The 20,268-nt window shown below is 33.1% G+C and overlaps 1 protein-coding gene across 1 annotated transcript; it reads right to left on the bottom strand.

Annotated features, from left to right (window-relative positions):
- Positions 1 to 2,178: 2,178 nt before the first annotated feature.
- Positions 2,179 to 19,060, bottom strand: LOC106690897 (uncharacterized). The gene is made up of 11 exons (XM_014436490.2): positions 18,997 to 19,060; positions 16,065 to 16,242; positions 15,530 to 15,653; positions 12,629 to 12,839; positions 12,332 to 12,546; positions 11,975 to 12,176; positions 10,948 to 11,123; positions 10,653 to 10,842; positions 6,829 to 7,041; positions 4,324 to 4,554; positions 2,179 to 3,028 (listed from the first exon to the last, which is right to left on the bottom strand). Exons 1-11 carry the CDS (start codon positions 19,052 to 19,054, stop codon positions 2,889 to 2,891), a joined length of 1,938 nt encoding a protein of 645 aa, XP_014291976.1. The 5' UTR covers positions 19,055 to 19,060; the 3' UTR covers positions 2,179 to 2,888.
- Between the last annotated feature and the right edge of the window lie 1,208 nt (positions 19,061 to 20,268).

Here is a 20,268-nt window from a genome sequence, read left to right as displayed (position 1 = left end):
TACTATTTGAGTTTTTCTTGACCGCACCCGGACCATATTCCTTTCATCCTATATCAACCATGCCTCTCATTCTATGCACATATAAAAACTTCACCTATTATTGGTATTGCACAACTTATACTTCCTTCATATTTCCTTTTTCTCTGTCAATACCATCTTTGAGGATTACTGGATGCATTGTTGCGGTTGTCGATTTATGCTTTGAAGATGTCAGAGATCTTGTTCCTTTTGTCTGTCTTTCTTCATTCATTTATAAGACACCAATCCTTCTGCAACTGTTATGAAGTCATTCACCTTGAAGAAGCCTATGCCTAACAGAGCATCTTGAAAAGACTTATTTAATTGTTAGTTACGGACTTATCAGCAAGGTGTCATGTGTGGTAATTGTCAACAAATCATCCTATAGCAATAAAAAATGAAATGTACAATTTCTACTTCATATTTTCAGAAAACACCTTAGTAAACTAAATATAAATTGGTGAAAGTCAAATGTTCCTTAGATTTTTTTTTATTGAATAAAAATATCTTCTCAGGGACATGCCTAGTTGTACCCAGATTAACACTGTTGTTGGGCTTGCAACTACTAAGCCTTATGTGAGAGGAAAAGGGGAAAATATCTTTCTAAAGCAACCTTAATTGTAAACCTGCTTGATTTTTATTTTAATTGCAAATGCTTATAACATTGAAATATTCATTTGTACTGAGCAAACTACATTTGTACAGAAAACTGAGTTAATAATAAAATAAGGAGTTCATTAGGTTTTTTTTTTTACAAAAATTTGTTTACAAATAGTCAGAATTTGTTTTTATGAATAATCTCAATTATTAGCTGATATTGCTAACTACAGAAGGCAGTTCCTTTACTTCTGGAAAGGAATTAATTAGCAGTTGGTTGTGGTTTTGACAGAACTAGTCTTCATGTTTAATACATTTTTTAATTAGATTGTGATTCTGTGAATTTTCAATTAGCTGTTCCTAAATTTAAGTGCATTCGTTCTAATTATAGACATGATAGAAATAAATTTAATGTTAAACGCTTAAAAAAGCGTCAAAAGATGATACCTCAGGTATGAAACTTCCACAAGTAGGAAAGTTTTTAGGAACTGGTGGTAAATGTGATTCATCTCCAACTTTCAAGACACAAGCCATTCCTGTTCCAAGGTTGAATAATAAATTGGTAAGCAGCAACCAGTAACCTACAATATAAGTTATAAGATTTTAAAAAGTTAATTACTCTTTCTAAAATTAATTACCGACTTTACTTTTAAAAATAAATTATTTTAATTTTATTTTCTGAAATACATTACCTTTTATTTTATTTTTTCTAAAATTAATTATCTTTTATTTTATTTCTTAAAATAAATTACTTTTTATTTAATTACTTATTTTCTTTATATAAATTATTTTTTGATTATTGTAAACCAATGATAATTCAACAAAACCTTGATTATGACTCATCTTGTAGCCGAATATCGATCTACGAGCTTCAAATGTCAAGTGTACACAGTTAGATGCACCTTGTGACCAAATGTTGAACTATCAATGGCAAGTAGTAAACGTTCCAGTTTGGACTTTTTCCAGCAATTGTACTTTTGAAGAGAGTCAAAGTAATGCCCATCAAACATTCGGTAAAAAAAGGGGGGCAGCTGCCAATTTTGATCCTGGGTAAGCCCTTTTCTGCAGACGTATTTTTCAAGAATACATGGTAGGGAACGACTTCCAATAAAATATATAATTTTAAGTAATTTTTAATAAATTTATTTCTCTTTCAGAGTAGAACATTGGAGGAGATTAGTGCAAGATTTTAACAAGTCACATGTTAAAATTTTTAACTAGAGCCATTTTGAAAAATTCTGCAATTTTTATTTAATATTTTCTTTAGTTCATATTCAATATTATAAATTTCGTGAACATGATTGGAATTCGGGTGTTCCATAAATTAGTTGTCAAAATTATGGCTTATGACATTCTTGCCTTGGAGCAAGAATTCAATTATAAATACAAGTTATGGTTGATATAGACATTCAATCAGTTATTTGATAGTTATTAAATTTTTAACTTCTTATTTATTACTATATGTCACATTCTTGTCCCAAGCCACTCAATGAATCAAAATAACTGATTATAACCAGATAAAATCTAATAAATCAGTTTTGATTAAAAATATTACTAAAGTTAGTGTAGTATATTCAACAGCGGATTTTGACATTGTGGTGATCTGGGAAATGATATTGTAGTAACTGCCTTAAAACACAAATAAATAAGGATAAAGAAAAAAGTTATGAAAAAATAAGACAACATTTACTCAAAAAGTGAAAAATTTATTATAATTGTGTCTCTGAACAGTTTTACCAAAGGTACAGCATACTTGACTATGTTCTCTATATTTTTGAAGTATTCAAAGTAGTTACCAGGGTACTCATTCCCCTTTTTTGGGGGGAATACCTCAAAAACAATGCATTGCCTGAAATACTGCAGATGTTCTAGAAGAAGGGATATGAAGTTGACTCTAAAGTTTAAAAAAATACAGGTAACAATTTTAATTTTTGTGACTAATTTAGCTTTTGAAGTGGTTAGGAAAGTCATTTGAGTGACAAATTAGATATTTACTGTTTGTCATCATTGAAATAATAAATAATTAATTTAATATAAAACCATTGTGCAATAGTTTGCATAATAGTTTACTGAATTTTGAGGTTTGGAATTATTATACTAAAACCTATACTTATACAACAAAACAAAAAAAGGATTAACAATGCCACAAGTTGGTTAATTATTCAGATGTTGAAAAAACCAATAACAAGAGATTGAATCATTAAATAATTTTGTATTGTACTGGTATTTAAAAATTCTGAAAATCAAACAGTTTATTAAAATTACAGTTGTAATTAAGGTGGAGGTAAGAAATTGCCACAACGTGGGAAGTTTTCAGGAACTGGTGGTAGAAGCGATTGGTCTCCAACCCTGAAGACAGCAGCCATTCCTGATTCCAAGTGATAAGCGAAATGACAGTGGAGCAGCCAATAACCTACAAGAGAATTGAAACAGATATTCAAAAGTCAAATCATACTTGCTACAATTAATTATTCTTGCTTATGTATTAATTTTTTAAAGTTGAAACCTAAAGTAATAATACAATAAAACCACGTTTAATCATTATTTCATACAAATATTTATCATATATATATACCAAAAGGTGATTACAATTGATAAACTAAAACAATCAATTTTTATACTTCAATCCATTTTTCCTAAGAATTATACTAAAAAATGTCAATTTTTTGAGATATAAAAGTTTACATTGTACCTAATAAAAAGGGAGTTACATCTAAATATTGAAAAACATAAGCCATAATTTTCAGGAGAAGGTCTATAAGCCCATTGATCATGGTTTTAAATTATAATCTTGTCTCTTATGCCAAATAAGTTAAATATTAAGAAGTTATGTTATTTAACCACCACATCAAATCAAAATTTAAAAAATTCATAGAAAATAGTGTATGAAATGTATCCATACTTTGATAAAAAATCAAAATTATCCTCCAGAAGTAAATCGATACTCTATAAAGTAGTGCTGAGACCTATCGTAACATATGCCTTTTCCATGTAGAACTTCACTAACTCAATCAACATAAAATACTACAAGTATTCCAGAAACAAATGAATCAGAATTTATATTACAATAGAATAACTAAAATGCATTCAAGACTAAATATAGATACTGGACAAGGATACACACATATGAATTGAACCATAATTTCTTCCAATCTTACTCTATATCTTTAAACCCATTAATAAAAGAAATAGGAAATTATACAAAAACAACAACCCGTATATATAAACATAAAAGAACCAAGCAAATATTACTGTAAATTTATAGCAATTATGTACATTTTATGTTATGTCAATACGGTTTAGGTTTTTTTTTCTCTAAATTTGTTTTTACCAAAATGTAAAATATAGTTGTTACATAATAAGTAGCAAGAAAAATGTAATTATTATACATTTTGTATTCATGAAATAAAAACTTTCATATAAAAAAGAAAAAGTTTAAATTAAACTTGGTTTAAATAAATAAAAGAGAACTTTGATTTCAAACTTTCACCATGAAATTACAAAAAGTTAATACTTCCCACAAAAAATATATTATTTTTATGATAAAACTAAAATTAAATAATAAATATCAATCTAAATGATTTTGAAAAAGAATTGAACCACATAACAACCACAATTTTTTAAAAATAAAATAATAAACATTTTTACAACATATATACACAAATTTAACATTTACAATTAACATGAAAATCAAGAACCATCTTGTACCTGGATTATCGGTATAAAATCGTGTGAGAACATAGCCCAATGGAGGGACACTGATAGTATCTCTTTGTGGTCTAGAGCGTAGATTGACATTATCATTGTTCAGCAGATACATCATTCGGTTGAGCATCAACTGCTTATCTTGAGGATCGGTTGAAGGAAATACCCCTTGTGCCAGAACGTGGAAGTTAAAACCGTGAAGGTGATAGGGATGGGGAAGTGCCGGGCGATTACCTAGAAGTAAAAAATCAGCTTCATTTGGACTGAAGGATAATGGTAAAACAGGATTCTAACCTGTTCATTACATACTTAAAATCGAGAGTTGTATCACAATGAAATGTAATCTTACATGTCCATTCAGCTTCGTCAGGGCTAATAAAGATACAAACACTTAACATATGTAAAAAAGTAAATGAAAAATTAAAAGGGTATACAATGAAAAGTAAAAATTAAATTAAATAAAAAAAATAAAAGGTTATAGACAATAAATAAGATTAAAATCAAGAATAAAGGAAGAAAATTAACGAGACAGAAAACATACCTGTTTGACAGAAGTCCAAGACAGAGTGAACTGTTTATATTGGGAGGAGTGGGGATTGGCAGTTAAGTATGTTACATTTGACAATAATTTAAAAGTAAACAGTATGGAAAATTAAAGAAAATATTAAAATTAGGTAAACAATAAATGACAATATACATAATAGGGGGAAGAAAAAATATATAAATGTACACAGATAGAAAACACAGAAGAAATAAAGTTAAAAGAATGGATACAGTAAATATAAATTATAAAGAAAGACAATATACCAAATAAGTAGGATCCAGATGTATGTGACTAAACTGTAAGTAAGGGCTCCCACTTTTTTTTCCATTAGCTTGTATCCATAACGATAGGAGGCTGCTTCTCTTCCTTCATATTTGTAAAGTCTGGAGTCGGGTTTCGACCATTTGTACACCACATCTATTTCTGAATAACATCAGTAGGTTTGTTCCTTATCTTGTCTGATGGGGCTAAAGCATCTATGTTGCTACTAAAGAAGTAATCTCAGAAGGAAATTAAATATGGGCAACAGAAAATTGAAATCCTGAAAATTTGTGTCCACTTCTCTCAATCTACTTTCTCCTGTTAGTCACTCCATTTTCTGTATTTCTTGGAATTACAAGCTTTATAACCAGTAGTTCTTTTATCAGATATGAAAGTGGGTTTACCCTAAGCTCAATCCCCAACTAAGAAGACCTGTAGCTTTGATTTTAGGGTGTCTATGCATTACATCCCCTTGGGCCCCAGTTGTTGTACTTACCCCATTGTATATTTATTCTTTTAATGTTGATGACTGGAATATTTCATCAATACAATATTAATTATCAATACATTGATTAATTAATTTTAAAAATAAAATATTTATTTGAAGTGCAAAAAAATATCTTCCTTATTTAAAAATCAATGATAAACATTGTTTTAGAGCCATCATCTCATCATCAGGTACACTTCAAATTACATTAAAAATTTCATCTATCCAGTTTCTAGATCACCTAATTTTTTTTATGAGCTTTCATACTAAAAATAAATATTTTTCATTCTTGCCTTCTATTTAATTTAATATATTTCATTTTTTTCACTATACCAAACTAAATAGTATAATTTTCTAAAAGTTTCGTGTCATTTGAACCTTAAATATCAAAATAAACTAATATTTCTCCCTTTGCAAAGTACTTCATGATTATTTTTAAATGGTTGAAAATTTTCATGTCCCAAATTTTAACAAAGAACATCAAGAAGAAAAATTAAAAATTCTAAAACTCCTAGCACTAAGCTGAAAGTACTATCAAGTTTTAAAAATCTTTAATGAAAAATTAAAATTTTAATTTGAAATTTTTGGATCCATAATAGTCGCCAAAAAGATGCCACCACAATGAAGCCATAAATGACCCTGACAAGGGTAAAATGAACTTTGGAAAATCACTCAATATTGAAGCATTGGCCAATTGTTAATTTTAAGCTCTCATTGAATACATACGACACTATCTGACCGGTTTGAATCCAGCCTGGGGGGGTTGACATTTATTTTTGAGGCGGTCCCACGAAATGAAAACTTGACGCCCTCCACCTAACCATGGTTAGAACAAGTTGATTATCTCTAGACAAACCCACTCCCCGTATGTCAAAATGACCAGGAAGGGGCCGTATAAAAAAAAAAAAAAAAAAAAAAAGAACAGCAATGAAAATTGTAATGCTCATGGCAAATAACAAACAAAGTAGGGAAAACCGTACTAAAAAATTGGTAGATAATTAATTTATAAAATCTATCTGAAAGATATGTTTCCCGAGACCGTATTGTAACCAATATGAATCCTTGGAAAGAACTGAATCTCTTGGAGGAAACCACTTTATTGAAGTGAGATTTGAAAATAACCCATTGTTTGAGAATCATCCTTGCTTGACCATGTTACTGATACTTTTTTACTACAGTTTAAAGAATCCACAAATTAAAAAAATTACAAGCTTACCATTGTCATAAATAATCACGTTAACAACTGTGTTGTAGGGTAGATTGTAGAAATTAGAACAGCTACAAGCCTTCTGAATATTCGAGGAATAACATTGAGAATTGCATAAATAACCTCTTGGTATTTCGTTGAACTGAGTTAGCATATTGCTTGGAGGGAATGTGAAGGAAATGTTGTTTACCAATGCTTTAACTCTTCTACCCATAATTGGTTCTGAAAAAGTACACATCATAAATAAATAATGAATCCATAAAGAAAACGTAAATTTCTGACAAATAGTTATCAAAGATTAAACTTTTCTAAGTAAATAAATTTATTTTCCAAGTTTCTTCTAAAGCAATAACCAAAATTCTTTCTGAATACTAAATTTAAACATAATTGAAGCATTTTTAATTGTAATTCATACCATTAAGTTCATGCTACACAAGAAAATTTCAGAACAAATGGTTACTATACTAGTAGGCCTGGTTGTTAGCCAGGCATACACAAAAGATTCAAAATGCAAAAGTGTTTCCGTTGCTGGGAGTACACACAGGTCGCATGAACACACAGATCGGAATTGTAGTGGAGCGGATAGGACCACCCAATAGCGAAACTGTGGTCAGGCAGTCACAAAGCTACTCATTGTGACCAGAATCCTCAATGTGCATTATGTGCATTATAAAGATGTTAACCTCGGCATTGAAATTTGTAAGCGTCGAGCTTTTCAGTTAGCATTGAAAACCATGACGTGAGCACGACAACATTATAGATAAAAATATTCCAGTTGAATTTGACCAATGTGAAGTTGCACAGTTTCTCCTTTATCAAACTGTACGGTAGCAGCAAATCAACGTCGCTATTCTCTGCAAACAATATAAAAATCTGCATTGTGCCTCTTGAGTATCCGAGGTCAGTGGTAAAGTTGCTATTTGGGCTTGTGGTTCCCAAGCTACCCAGGAGGAGAATACTGTATCACAGTCCGGCTTTGTATGGGCCACATCAACGACGTGTATGTGTTGTTACATCTATCTCAGCATCACCATTCAAGACTTTATGAATTAGTTGGATCGCATTGTGTTAGAGGGTAGTTGCCATGAACCTACTATAATAGCTGGTGATTTCAACGCATAGGTATCGGGATGGGGAAGTGGGATGACAAAACGACGTGATGAAGTTCTTCTGGAAGCTTTTGCCCAAATAAGTGAAATGGTCCTTATTAATACCAGAACAAATCCGACCTTCACTGGAGCAGGAAGATCATACAATATAGATTTGACGCTTGTCAGTGGTCGCCTGGAACGGATCACTACTTGGAATTTTGGGTATTTACTATTGGGTAATTTCATACTCACATTGACCACCAGACTCCCTCAATTACACTAGATCCACCTTCAAGAGAGATGAGTTGTCGATGAAGAACCGTTTGCTTGAATATGAAAACTATTGATGACGGTTCATTGACAGTAATCCATTCAATTCACATTGATCCTATAGAATCTGAATTGAATGGACTAGCAGAAGAAAAGGCGTGTATACTCATTTCTAGAGCTTGAGATGCAACTATGATCGGTTCAAAGCCTGGTAAACGTCATTCTCTACCATTTTACTGGTGAACAGATACTATTACTGATCTCCATCAGTGTTACAACCTAGCAAAAAGACGTTACCAGCGAGTGAGACATCTATCAGAGTTTTCTATGCTTCGTAAAAAGTTCAATATTGCTATAAGGTACCACCGAAGAGACGTTAAGGAATGTAAACGACGTTGCTGGAAAGAACTTTGTGATAAGGTGAATACAGAACAGTGGGTGGTGGGAAAGTTCTTAGAAGAGGTCACTCTCATTGCCAACCAGGATGTAGCTGTAATCCGAGGTTAGCTGTCTTCGGTAGACCTGAAACTTGCAGATCACAAGGCAGGGTGGTTTCCTGGTCTCTAGCAGGAAGGAAACCGACACCAGTACTGTCACAGTAGGTACACATGAGATTACTGTCAAACATAGAGCTATGACTATACCTAGGAGTAATAATTGATCACATCTCCGGTTTAACTTTCACACGGTATACGTCAGCGCCAAATCAGGTGGCATAGCATCCCCATTGTCAGGTCTCATGCCGAACATTAGAGGTCCTAGAGAGAGAGTTTCAGAAGGCTTCTTGCTACTTTTATCCCATTAATCCCTCTGTTATATGGAGCTCAAATTAGGAAATAGGTGACGGATATCAAATCATACAGAAGACAGATAGTTTGAGTTTATCGTAGAGTTTTATTAAGGATAGTAAATGTATTTCAAACTGTTTCCTATGAAGCTGCATGCGTGATTGCCAGAATGCCTCGTGTTGACTAATTGAAAAAAGCAGTTGATATTATTAAAGACGTCCTCGCATTTCGAGGGAAGAGGGGGAAATAACTACCACTCACAGGTAACATTATTGGGAAGCTGCAAGTTCAAGAAAGAGGATCAATGGATTGATAACCGATGTTGGTTCGTGGAATAGTCGCCGGCATGGTAAGGAAGATTTTTATGTCATCCAACTGTTGACCGGACACGGATGCTTTAGGGCTTACAAGTACCGCTTTCAATTGGACAACATCGTTGAATGCATTGCATGCCCTCCAATCGAAGAAACAGTGGAGCACGTATTGTTAGCTTGTATGCGCTTCGGAAAGGAAAGAAGTAAATTGGAGAGATCATGTGGTAGGAACATCACTCCAACTAACTAAGCTCAGACCAACATTGGGCAGCAATGAAGGAATTCACCATGGTAGTCCTTCAGAGGTTGAGAGCGGAAGAGAAGGCTAGAAAAGGTGCCTAGCATGGAAGGAACAAGAATCAATAAGAATGTCCCATGTGTTGAAGAGAAGCATGAGGTGACACTCAGCCATTTCCCTCCACAAAGTCCTGTGGAGAGGAATGAACAGGTGTAGGGCGGTGGTTTTAGTGGGTAAAAATCACACACATTGGCCCAGGCATGGGCCTATCGGTGTCTTTTGAGGATTTCCATCGACCCTCGTAAAACACAGACACATATACACAATATGTTAATGACTGATAATGATTATATTATAATGATAATATTTTTAGGATATTGAGGTTCAGGTAATAATCACACTTAATTATAATGTGGTGGGTTTAAGATTTAAATTTTTCTCAAAGTCATATCCTAAAGTGAAACAAAGAAAGGTTTAAAAAAAAACAATTTTCTTAACTAATTATCAAACGCTAAAATATACAGGATACAAATTAAGATTAATAAATAGAAACATTATTTACAATTGTTTTGTAGCTGAATTGTCTACGTCACTAATGACAATATTAATCACTGGAACTAGCTTGAACAAGTATTCAGTGAAACTGAGCAGGAGTAAAATGGAGGAAGGGAAATGTAGGTTATTTGGTTTTTATATACTGTAACTGTTCTTCCTCAAGATTGTCATTAGCATTTTATATATTTATTAGTAATTGTATTTAATGAGTTTATGAGATTGGAGTAGCATTAATTTAAACTTTATATACCTGATTTATGGTTAATAACTCGATTCTTATGTTGTTTCTATGGTGATAATTTATTTTTGATTTCATTTGAAAGTGTTTTTCTTCCAGTGTATGATTTTACTAGTATCATATTTGAATCTATGTTCTGTTCGTCTGAAACGGGTGGTTAGAGCAATTTGGTCTGGTTTGTCAAGATTTTTTATTTTATACTACAACTGTTGTATTTGCGTACAACTATATATGTATGTTTAGAGTTATTTATTCATTTGAACTCTAAATATGTTTATTGTTATTGAAATCAAAGCTACATAATAATAATATTTAAAAAAATATGAATAAAACTTTTACCATCATAATGTTGATATGTGCCTGGAGCAAATAAGTCATCATCATCAAATATGTAAAAATCGAATCCTACAAACAAGAAGGCATAGTACTGATTTCCAATAGGAGGTGCGTCCGTGAGACCTTGTAAATGGGCAATACATATTTTATTACTGTTGGAACCATCACATCGTGATTCAACGGCATTAAATTCCTGGAAGGAAAGTATTTTAGGACAAATGTAATAAATCATGAATAATAAACATTTCCTTATTATGTTGTTTCCAGTATACAAAGAGTAAGTTTAATTAATACTTACTATACCCAAGTTGTTGGAGGGAGGAGGGGGTGGTAGCCTCAGGATAGTATTAGAACCTTGATACCTTAGGATTGCCACTTGACGCACACCACTGCATCGTTCCTGAATACTTTCAGCAAAAATGAAAAAAGTACCAACGTACTGATTTGCTTCAAGGATCACATCAAAACGGTCAGCTAAAAATAAATATAGAAGTATTCACTTAAAATGAAAGGGTTTATATGTGAAACTTATTATAATGAGGTGCGCTTAATAGCAGTATAATATATACATTGTTTGTATTTATTTATTGCAATTAAAACTGTATTTATATAAAAACACATTAAGTAAATTTGATATAAGATCAAAATGGAGTGATGCAGGCGTGTAGAGAAACTACCCATTGGTAGCACTCTAATTAATATAAAAATTATGGAAATAAATATGGTTTACTGTTCAAAGAGTTTCAATAATAAAAACCCATTAAACATATCATAAATTCATTCTCAATTTCGCCAGATGCACAATTACTGAAAGAATAAATATTAATAAACAAACCAAGAGTTGAAAAATATAATTTAATTTCTTCTATTCTTAAGCAGATAATAAAGAATTAATTAATACTCTGAAATATTTTTTCACAACAACTTATATTTTCTTGAAACAATTCGAACCATGTAAGTTTGCGGCAACATGCTTTCAATTTCATCATGGCTACCAGTGATGTCATTTACTTCGGAAATTCTCTGAAGGATATGTTCTGATAGTAATGGGCCTATGTTTTTATTTTTTATGAATTATTTCTTCTTAAAAATCTTTTTTTGAGTTTTTAATTGAGTGTGGATACTGAAAAAATCCTTTAAACAGTAAAATGCCTACATCATGCAGATATTTTGTTGTGGAAGAGATTAGCAATGTCTTCTCTGTTTGACAGAAATATAAATTATGTAATAGCTGGTTGCTTAGTAATGGTATTTTGTACTCACAAAGAATAAACAAATTTATGACTAAAAACCCTTCAGTCCTTAACCTGTTAAAAAATACTTACCCGAGTTAAGAATGACTGTATCTACAAGTCTTGGAGCAAATTTTAAGTTTCCATCTGCAGCGATCGCTAATACTCTGTGACCCTGGAATCTTACAGCCACGGCACAGGACATGCATGTACCACCAATCAAACGAAATCTGTATCGCTGGCCAGGATTAACCAAGAATTCAGCAAGAGGTAGGTTCATGCTTCTGTTGTTGGCCTAGGGAAAGTGAGTCTATTACACAAAACATTAATTTAAAAATTTGCAGGGTCTTGAATAACAGCTTCTAGTTCAAGTACACCAAAATGTAACTCCAATACAAGCATCTATTGTGGTTTCTTCAGAAAAGTTTAAACGGAATTTTTTTTACTTACCCAGTGCATTCCTTTTCCATTTATCAAGAATGTGTCTGGAATTTGTCTGAGATCAGGATGGTTGAATCCTGGTAAGTACTCTTCTGCTGGTCTATTCGTCCAATCACCAATGAACATTACATGATCTGGCCTGTCTTCATCATAAAAATGTGACTGACTATCATATACATCTCTGACAATAAGTGCTCCAGCGACACCATCCATTTTCTGTAGGCCTATGTGACGATATTTTCTTAAGTAGAATTTTATATAGATATTGATAATAAATTTTATATAACAAAATTATTGCCTACGAACCTGTATGGGAATGGTAGAAAAATGTCCCTGCTTCTTCTACAACAAAGTTATACCTGAAGATAGTGCCTGGCAGTATAGGGCACTGCGTCACATAGGGGACACCATCGTAGTACTGAAAACCCTTTTGTCTTAGACCATGCCAATGAATGCTTAGTGTTGCATCAGGCAGTGCATTTTCTACATCTGCAATTATCCGATCACCTTTACAAACCTAAATAAGTTTTTGATTACATACTTTCCATAAATTTGTATCAAAAATTCGTTTTAAAGTAATAATCAGTACAGGTAATTATCTAATTATTATTTGGTTAATAATAATTATTTATTTCTTAACAATAATTAAGAAAAGTCGTTCAACTTGATTTAAAGTGTTTCATTCTTAACCCTATCGTGCATAAAGAAAGCTTTCAGCTAGTATAAATAGTTCATTAACATGAAGAGTAGTTTGTTTACACCACCATACTAATTCTCTTCTTCACTTCGGAATTTGCGGATCGCGAAGTGTCATTTTGATCTGGGAGGAACGATACTAAAAACAATAATAAAAATTTCGGCGCAGGACTGTTTTCAATAGCTAAGAATTTTTTCTACTACGTTACTGTCATAATTTTTATTTTCTCTATCATTTAATTTAAAGTGACTAAAGGGGGCCCTCTATACAAATTGGGTATGAAATTATTAGAGCAAAACCCCTTATCATAATCCATTAACATGTTCAAATTGTCTCGGATTGCCTCAGTCCCAACAACTAGAACTGTCACCTTCTTTAATTATCCTCTCCTCTAGCAGTGTCAATGTCCAGGACTCATTCTCTGGCACGCTGATTATAGGAGATTATAAAAAAAAAAAAAAAAAAAAAAAAAAATACCGGACACGCATCATAAAGATTTTCATTTGATGTGAGCATTTCACTATATCCCCAAATCATCTGATAAAACCAAATTATAGTCTTATATATATTTTCATTATTCAAATATTAATTCTCTGGAGGGGCAGATTGTGTTAGTGTGTTAATTGAGGGATTATTTCGATTATATAAGATGATTACAGAACATGGGTCCCATAGGAATTGTGGAATATGGCCTGGTGACGTCTTCTAGCCGCTTGCCTCGTCCAGGTGTGCAATGGGCGAAATAGTGAAAACCATGTGTCTTTGCCTGGTGCCAGAAATAAAGATAGGTCTATCTCGATCGGTGGCTGGCCAGCATGTCCTGGACTCTGGCGTGATGGTAGGGGCAGGCCAGGTCCTAGCTTGCATGGTGCTTAGGCTGGGGCGGCATTGCAGTCGCAGCGTCTTCGGGTTCTGCGAGTTAAGGAACCAGCATTATAAATTTAAACAATTGCCCCTTGCCCAACTGTAGGTTCGGTCACTTTAGACATATGGTTCCTTGTGTTCACATTTCATTACAAAAGAAACTCAATAAAAACAACTACGTCCCAATACGGCCCTTGAAACCATTCTAACAGGCCTTTCAAATCCTTAGAATCCTATATCAAAAGGCAATGGTAAATGGTACTCGAGCAGGTACATACTGTCATCTAACAATGGACTTGCATCAGTCAAACTATTTTATGGTTAACATATGTAAGTCAGTGCACAAAAGTCTTAGGCCCTGGTGTCTTTCTTAGAACTCCGACCACACAACTTCTCACCACCCCTTCCAGATACTTTACTTTTAAATCTCATAGGCTCTCTACCTCCCCCACCTAGTCTCCTAAAATTATCCGATTGGTCAAAACCCCTTCTCCTATTTCCTTATTCTTCCTATCCCCTCTTCTGCAGAGTACATATATATGGTATTTCCTAGACTAGATAGCTAAGTAAGATATAAGTTAGAAGATAGAGACTGAGTAACATGTAGTTCTTGTAAATATATTAGAAAAAAGTCATTTTAGTCTTCACTGATTTTTTATATTATTTATCTTGCGGCAAGGGGGGAATCAGAAGATGAGACCCTCGACCCCGACTGTATATAAATTCGAAAAAGAGCCGAAAAATTCTGGTTACTTAAATCCGACAATTTTTATCAGAAGTAACTGAAAGTAAGTTCTGGTCTCCAACTTCTCATTGTTTCCTGCTATCCCTCCCATTCATTATTCCATTCTCTCGCTCATCATGGTACCAACTTCACAAAATGTTTTTTTTTTTTTATTTCCGCTGACTGAGGAGGTAGAAGAAATTCAGCATTATAATTTATTCATTTTCTTTTTTAATATTATGTCTAAGTAACTTTAAATTCAATAACAATAAACATATTTAGAGTTCAAATTTATAAATAACTCTAAACATACATATATAGTTGTACGCAAATACAACAGTTGTACGTATAAAATATCAAACCAGACCAAATTGCTCTAACTATGAGTCAGGTATATAAAGTTTAAATTAATGCTACTCCTGTCTCATAAAATACAATTATTAATAAATAGATAAAATGCTAATAACCATCTGCAGGAAAAACAGTTACAGTACATAAAAACCAAATAACCTAAATTTCCCTTCCTCCATTTTACTCCTGCTCAGTTTCACTGAAAACTTGTTCAAGCTAGATCCAGTGATTAATATTGTCATTAGTGACGTAGATAATTCAGTTACAGAACAATTGTAAATAATGTTTCTATTTATTAATCTTAATTTGTATCCTGTATATTTTAGCGTTTGATAATTAGTTAAGGAAAAAAATGTTTTTTAAACCTTTCTTTGTTTCACTTTAGGGTATAACTTTGAGAAAAATTTAAATCTTAAACCCACCACATTATAATTAAGTGTGATTATTACCTGAACCCTAATATACTATAAATAAATATAAATAAAAATGATTCCTTCAATAGATAGCTTGTAAACTATGATCCTTTATCATTAATAATGCGTATCTCATTAGAATAATGAGTACAATTTACCTGTATAGGTGGTGCAGGTAGTTGCCTGTTCACGGCGATCATACCTCTGTACCATCCATTGGCCGTAATGCATTGTGGTCTCATGCAGTCTGAAGGAGTCCCAAATGCACAATTCCGGCAAGCACTGAAATAATTATTATAATTATGAAATAATTATTAGTTAATATGAAATTATTTATCAGCTAAAATTGATCTTTATGATATTTAAGGTTCTTTTAATAAATACAAAATAAATTGCAAATAAGAATAACATTTTATGACATATCATTATAAAAAGGTATTGTTGATGGCCATAAGAATTAAAAATTAAAACAAATACTACAAAGCTTATACCTTTACCTCTAAATTCAATTAATTGAATATGGTTTACTGAAATATTGGATCATTGTATTGGTTCAGCAAGAGCTAACTTAAGTCATATTAATATTCAATAAAAAATAAGACTATTGGAATATTGATGTTTGAACCACCATCAAATTTCGATTGATTAGTAAATAATTAACTATCTAAAATAGTACTCTTGACTGATACTTACCCTCCAAGAACTGAATATCGCGCGATGTTAAGCCTGTAGTAACATGTCCTTGGTCGGCCATCACATCTCCTTACACAGAATCTAAATCCGTTGAGGATGCCCTGTGCACCAACGATAGTTTGGCTATCACTGTAGGCAGTGAAGTTACTGCTGCGTAATGAAGTGTTGCTGGGAGATTCTAGGTCAAGAAAGAGAACATGATTATGTTTTTTTTTAAAGTCCAAGATATTAAAGGGAGCAGCAGAATGCCAAAATTCTTGTACATTTTTGAAAGGTTTTAAATGATAAAGTCAACAGTTTTTAAATTTTTTCTTCTGTTTCAGGTAAAAATTTACACGTTTCTTGACACATAAACTTACAATATCTTTTTGAATAATATTGATTTCAGATCCATATTCTTCTTCTTTGATTTATTTTAATGTGTTTAAAACAGCCTCTTCGTTATTCAATATTTATTGATCATTTGTTTAAACCCACCTATATCTTATCATGTCATGGTTCCAAGTGCATTCTCTTTCAGCGTGTTCTCTTTTTATCTCACAGAATCCTGTGAAGGAACTTCTATTAACCTGAGTGAGGTGTGGCCTTCAGGATTTTGCTCATATTGGGAAATAAACGCCTATATTTTCCTAGCATTTGTTTGTTCTTTTGTCTACCTTCCGTTCAGCCTTTGATGTTGTTATTGTCGCTTTTTTATATTACTCCCCCTTTACCTCCCCAGCTATACTCAATTCAGTTTTTTCCAAACTTCTCGCTACTGTATGACTGATATTTCTCTCACCAGTACACTCCTAACGTGAAATATTTTTTTTCTCACTTGAGTATTTCACTCACCTTGGTACTTCCTAGGTTTATTTTTTTAAATCATGAACCCAGACAAGAAGATTTTAGATCTTTTAGGAAAACTGAATTCTTCATAGCCTGATGGGAGAGCTACAATTTACAATTTTAATTTTAAATTTCATTGAATGTAATCTTAAAGATTTTTTTTTTCAACACATTCAATTATTATTATTATTATGGCACTACACTGCCTGCAAGAACCCAGGCCTCCTCCACTACATCCAACCAATCTACACGGTCTCTTGCTTCCTCCTTTCATCTGCCAACCTTCAAGAGCTTCAAATCCTCCTCCACATCGTCCATTCATCTGATCCGGGTACGTCCTCTTTTCCGTTTTCCATTTGGTTTGCCATAAACCATCGTTTTGGGTATCCTTTCATCGGGCATCCTCTCAACGTATCCTAACCATCTTATTCTTGCTCTTTTAATTAACGCCACGATGCTGGGTTCCTCGTACAGATTTATCAGTTCCTCATTCCTTCTTCTTCTCCAAACATCCGAGTTTCCATTCTCCGAGACTTCTCTCCATATCCTTCTCAATACCTTTCTCTCCCTGGAGTTGAGCATCTGTTCTGCTTTTCTTGTCAAGGGCCATGTTTCTCCCTCATAGATCAATACTGGTCTTACGATGGTTTTGTAAATGACCACTGTCATCCTTTTAGAGTGAGCTCTAAAATTCAGTATTTTCTGCAGTGAGAAATCACATCCTGCTGCTATCCTGGCCTATATTTCGATCTACTTTGTTATCATCTGTAACCAGGCTTCCCAGGTACTTAAACTGATTTACAGAACTGAAACTGTGGTCGGTGAACGTTACTATTCTCTTCCTTATCCTTTCTTGTACACCTTATGGTTTTCATGTACACTGTCTTGTCTTCATTCACTTTAAAGGCTAATTCATATGCTGCTTCTTCTAATTTCTGGAATGTTCCTTTCAATGCTGCTCGAATTCTTGCGGCTATTATACATCATCTGTAAATAGAAAAGAATAGCACAAATCGTCTACCATGAAATAAATGCTCACGGTACACTTCTTAGGGGACAAAAAGGTAGGACACTCCGGCTCATTGTTAAACATCATTGTTAAAAATCTATGTGGTAAATTAATGATTATCCAATGAAATGAGAATAACACAACTTAACGGTTTATTTCAAGGATTTGGAAACTGATAGTAAGATTATTGGATCTTCTTTAATAATGAAAACCAAATCTTTTTAATACGAACTTTAAGGACACTAATCACTAAAACTGATATATATTTCAAATTATTGAGGGAAAGAGGGAAGAATAACATCCTTACATTCTTCAACCCTCCCCTCCCTAATCCTAGATTCTGAGCTTTTAATTGTCATTTTTTTTTTATGCACTTATCTCTTTAGTTCGCTCATTTATCATTTTAACAACTAGTCATGACGAGTTTGTTGATTGAGTTGGACATTGTTATCATACATCAACCGTTCTCTCCTCTACAACCATTTCCAACTGAAATAGAGGTTTAGCATCAAGCATCTACAGGACAGGCACCTCTGAGAACGACATCTTAGCTTGACTGCAGTTGGGCCAAAGGCACCGCTCGCCCGATGTTTTTGATGAGAGCTTCAATTGACATACCCAGGTATTCACTACTGAGTAATTATTATGAGATCATCTATAGTACATTCTTTATGAATAGTATCATGTTATAGGTTCAATTAAATTAGACATTTTTTTTTCATTTACGATAATAAACATTGTAATTTAGAATTGATGTTCATTTATTAATTTTAAGTTTTAAGTAGTTTAAATAGCTTTTTATTATTTTTATTTTGTAATTAAACGATATCATATTTTTATCTATTTTATTTTTTTATTACTTTTATTGTTTTATGTAAATCTTAATTTTAATTTATTTACTACAGGGTAACTTGAAAGTATAATTTCACTTAATACCAGCAAATATTATAAAAGGGCAAGGTTTTACTAGGGTACTGTATGTTATCATAGAAAGCCCCTAACATTCTCCTAAAATCGAACTTCAGTACATTCATTAATTATAACTTAATAAATAACTTAAACTTCCAAATGGCACAGTGAAATAATGCAGCTCACCAGTCCTCACTAAGCCCACAAGAAATAGGAGAAGCAGCACATGGCAGACTGGGATCATCCTAGCGCCGGTTTCTGGGCAGTACCGGGCTGGTTTGGGTATTTATTATATTTGCTATCGCTACGGGCCCGTGCGTATTCGGCTGTCATTATCGTGACAATTTTAATCACACGAAAGTTTCCTGATTGACAATAAGAAGCGATTGAAAAGAAAACCTGTGACATAATCAGTAATTTCAAAACAATATATAACGAGGGTGGACCAAATGTAACTTATTAAGATTTTGGGTATAGTAATGCCTTTGTTAAGCTTAATATGGTCGGAAATAAGAATACCGTCTCGGTCGAATTGTTATAGAAATACCAAATGTTTTTGTGCATCGGTGCATATTCATTACAAGTACGATTTACAATAATGGCTCTTTCGTTTTCGTAGACGTAGGTTAAGTTATTTTATTTGTACTATTTAATATTTTATATGCATTAATTACATGCGACAATAGTTCAAGTACACTCAAATATTAAACATTACCTGATTTTTAAGTTGATATTTCTGATTTGCCCTGCTCTAGGGAGCACCTATGCTGACCAACATAGCATCTTCAGTTGCCAAGAGGCTCCAACAGTTTCAGAGCGGTATACTCAGACTTATAGTGAGGCATACTTCACTTCAAAGAGGAAAGACGGATCATATACATACGACATTCGAACTACCAACGGTGACAGAATTTATATCGAGGAGGCACATCAAATTTTTTGACAGCCTTCAGTACCGTACGAACCTATTATTTAGGGTTCTGACACCGACAGGACGGCCACAAAGCTGGCAGGCACGCACAAACATACACAGACTCGACTTTGTACAAGAAACTAAATTATTTTATTCAACATATCTGGTGAGCCCCATCACCAACAGACTGACACAAAATACAGACTACCTCTGTCCAAATGATCAAATTTCCTCAGCCCTCTCTTAAAATACTTTACCAAACTGCAGAAAAAGAGGCTACCTTCAACCCGGTCATGCAAAAGAAGCACGGTTCTGTGTGCTTTTAGGACCACTCCACCACCGAGGCACACATACACTAAAAAATTTTCGCACTGGAGTTACGATCTATCTTCCTCGAAAATGAAGCCATTTGTGTGTGTTTGGAATAAAGGTAAGAAAGGCCCAAGTTTTATAAAGACTTTTCGAAACTTGAAAATGCACAATTTGTACTGGCATACAGGTTCTTCCACTGTGTTATTCTCACAATGCTAACTAAAACGTAGGAA

Source organism: Halyomorpha halys, unplaced genomic scaffold (genome assembly GCF_000696795.3).
Source record: "Halyomorpha halys isolate HHAL.00 unplaced genomic scaffold, Hhal_1.1 Scaffold1957.1, whole genome shotgun sequence".
In the NCBI taxonomy this organism is placed as follows: Eukaryota; Metazoa; Arthropoda; class Insecta; order Hemiptera; family Pentatomidae; genus Halyomorpha; species Halyomorpha halys.
This window is presented reverse-complemented; position numbering and strand designations above follow the sequence as displayed.

Excerpts from the sequence above, each read along its gene's own strand:
- LOC106690897 (XM_014436490.2), bottom strand. The coding sequence starts at position 19,054 with ATGATCCCAGTCTGCCATGTGCTGCTTCTCCTATTTCTTGTGGGCTTA. Across the intron at positions 16,243-18,996 it reads TGTGGGCTTAGTGAGGACTG|AATCTCCCAGCAACACTTCA; the intron begins GTGAGCTGCATT and ends TTCTTGACCTAG. Across the intron at positions 4,555-6,828 it reads CGTGATTATTTATGACAATG|GTAATCGCCCGGCACTTCCC; the intron begins GTAAGCTTGTAA and ends TTTTACTTCTAG.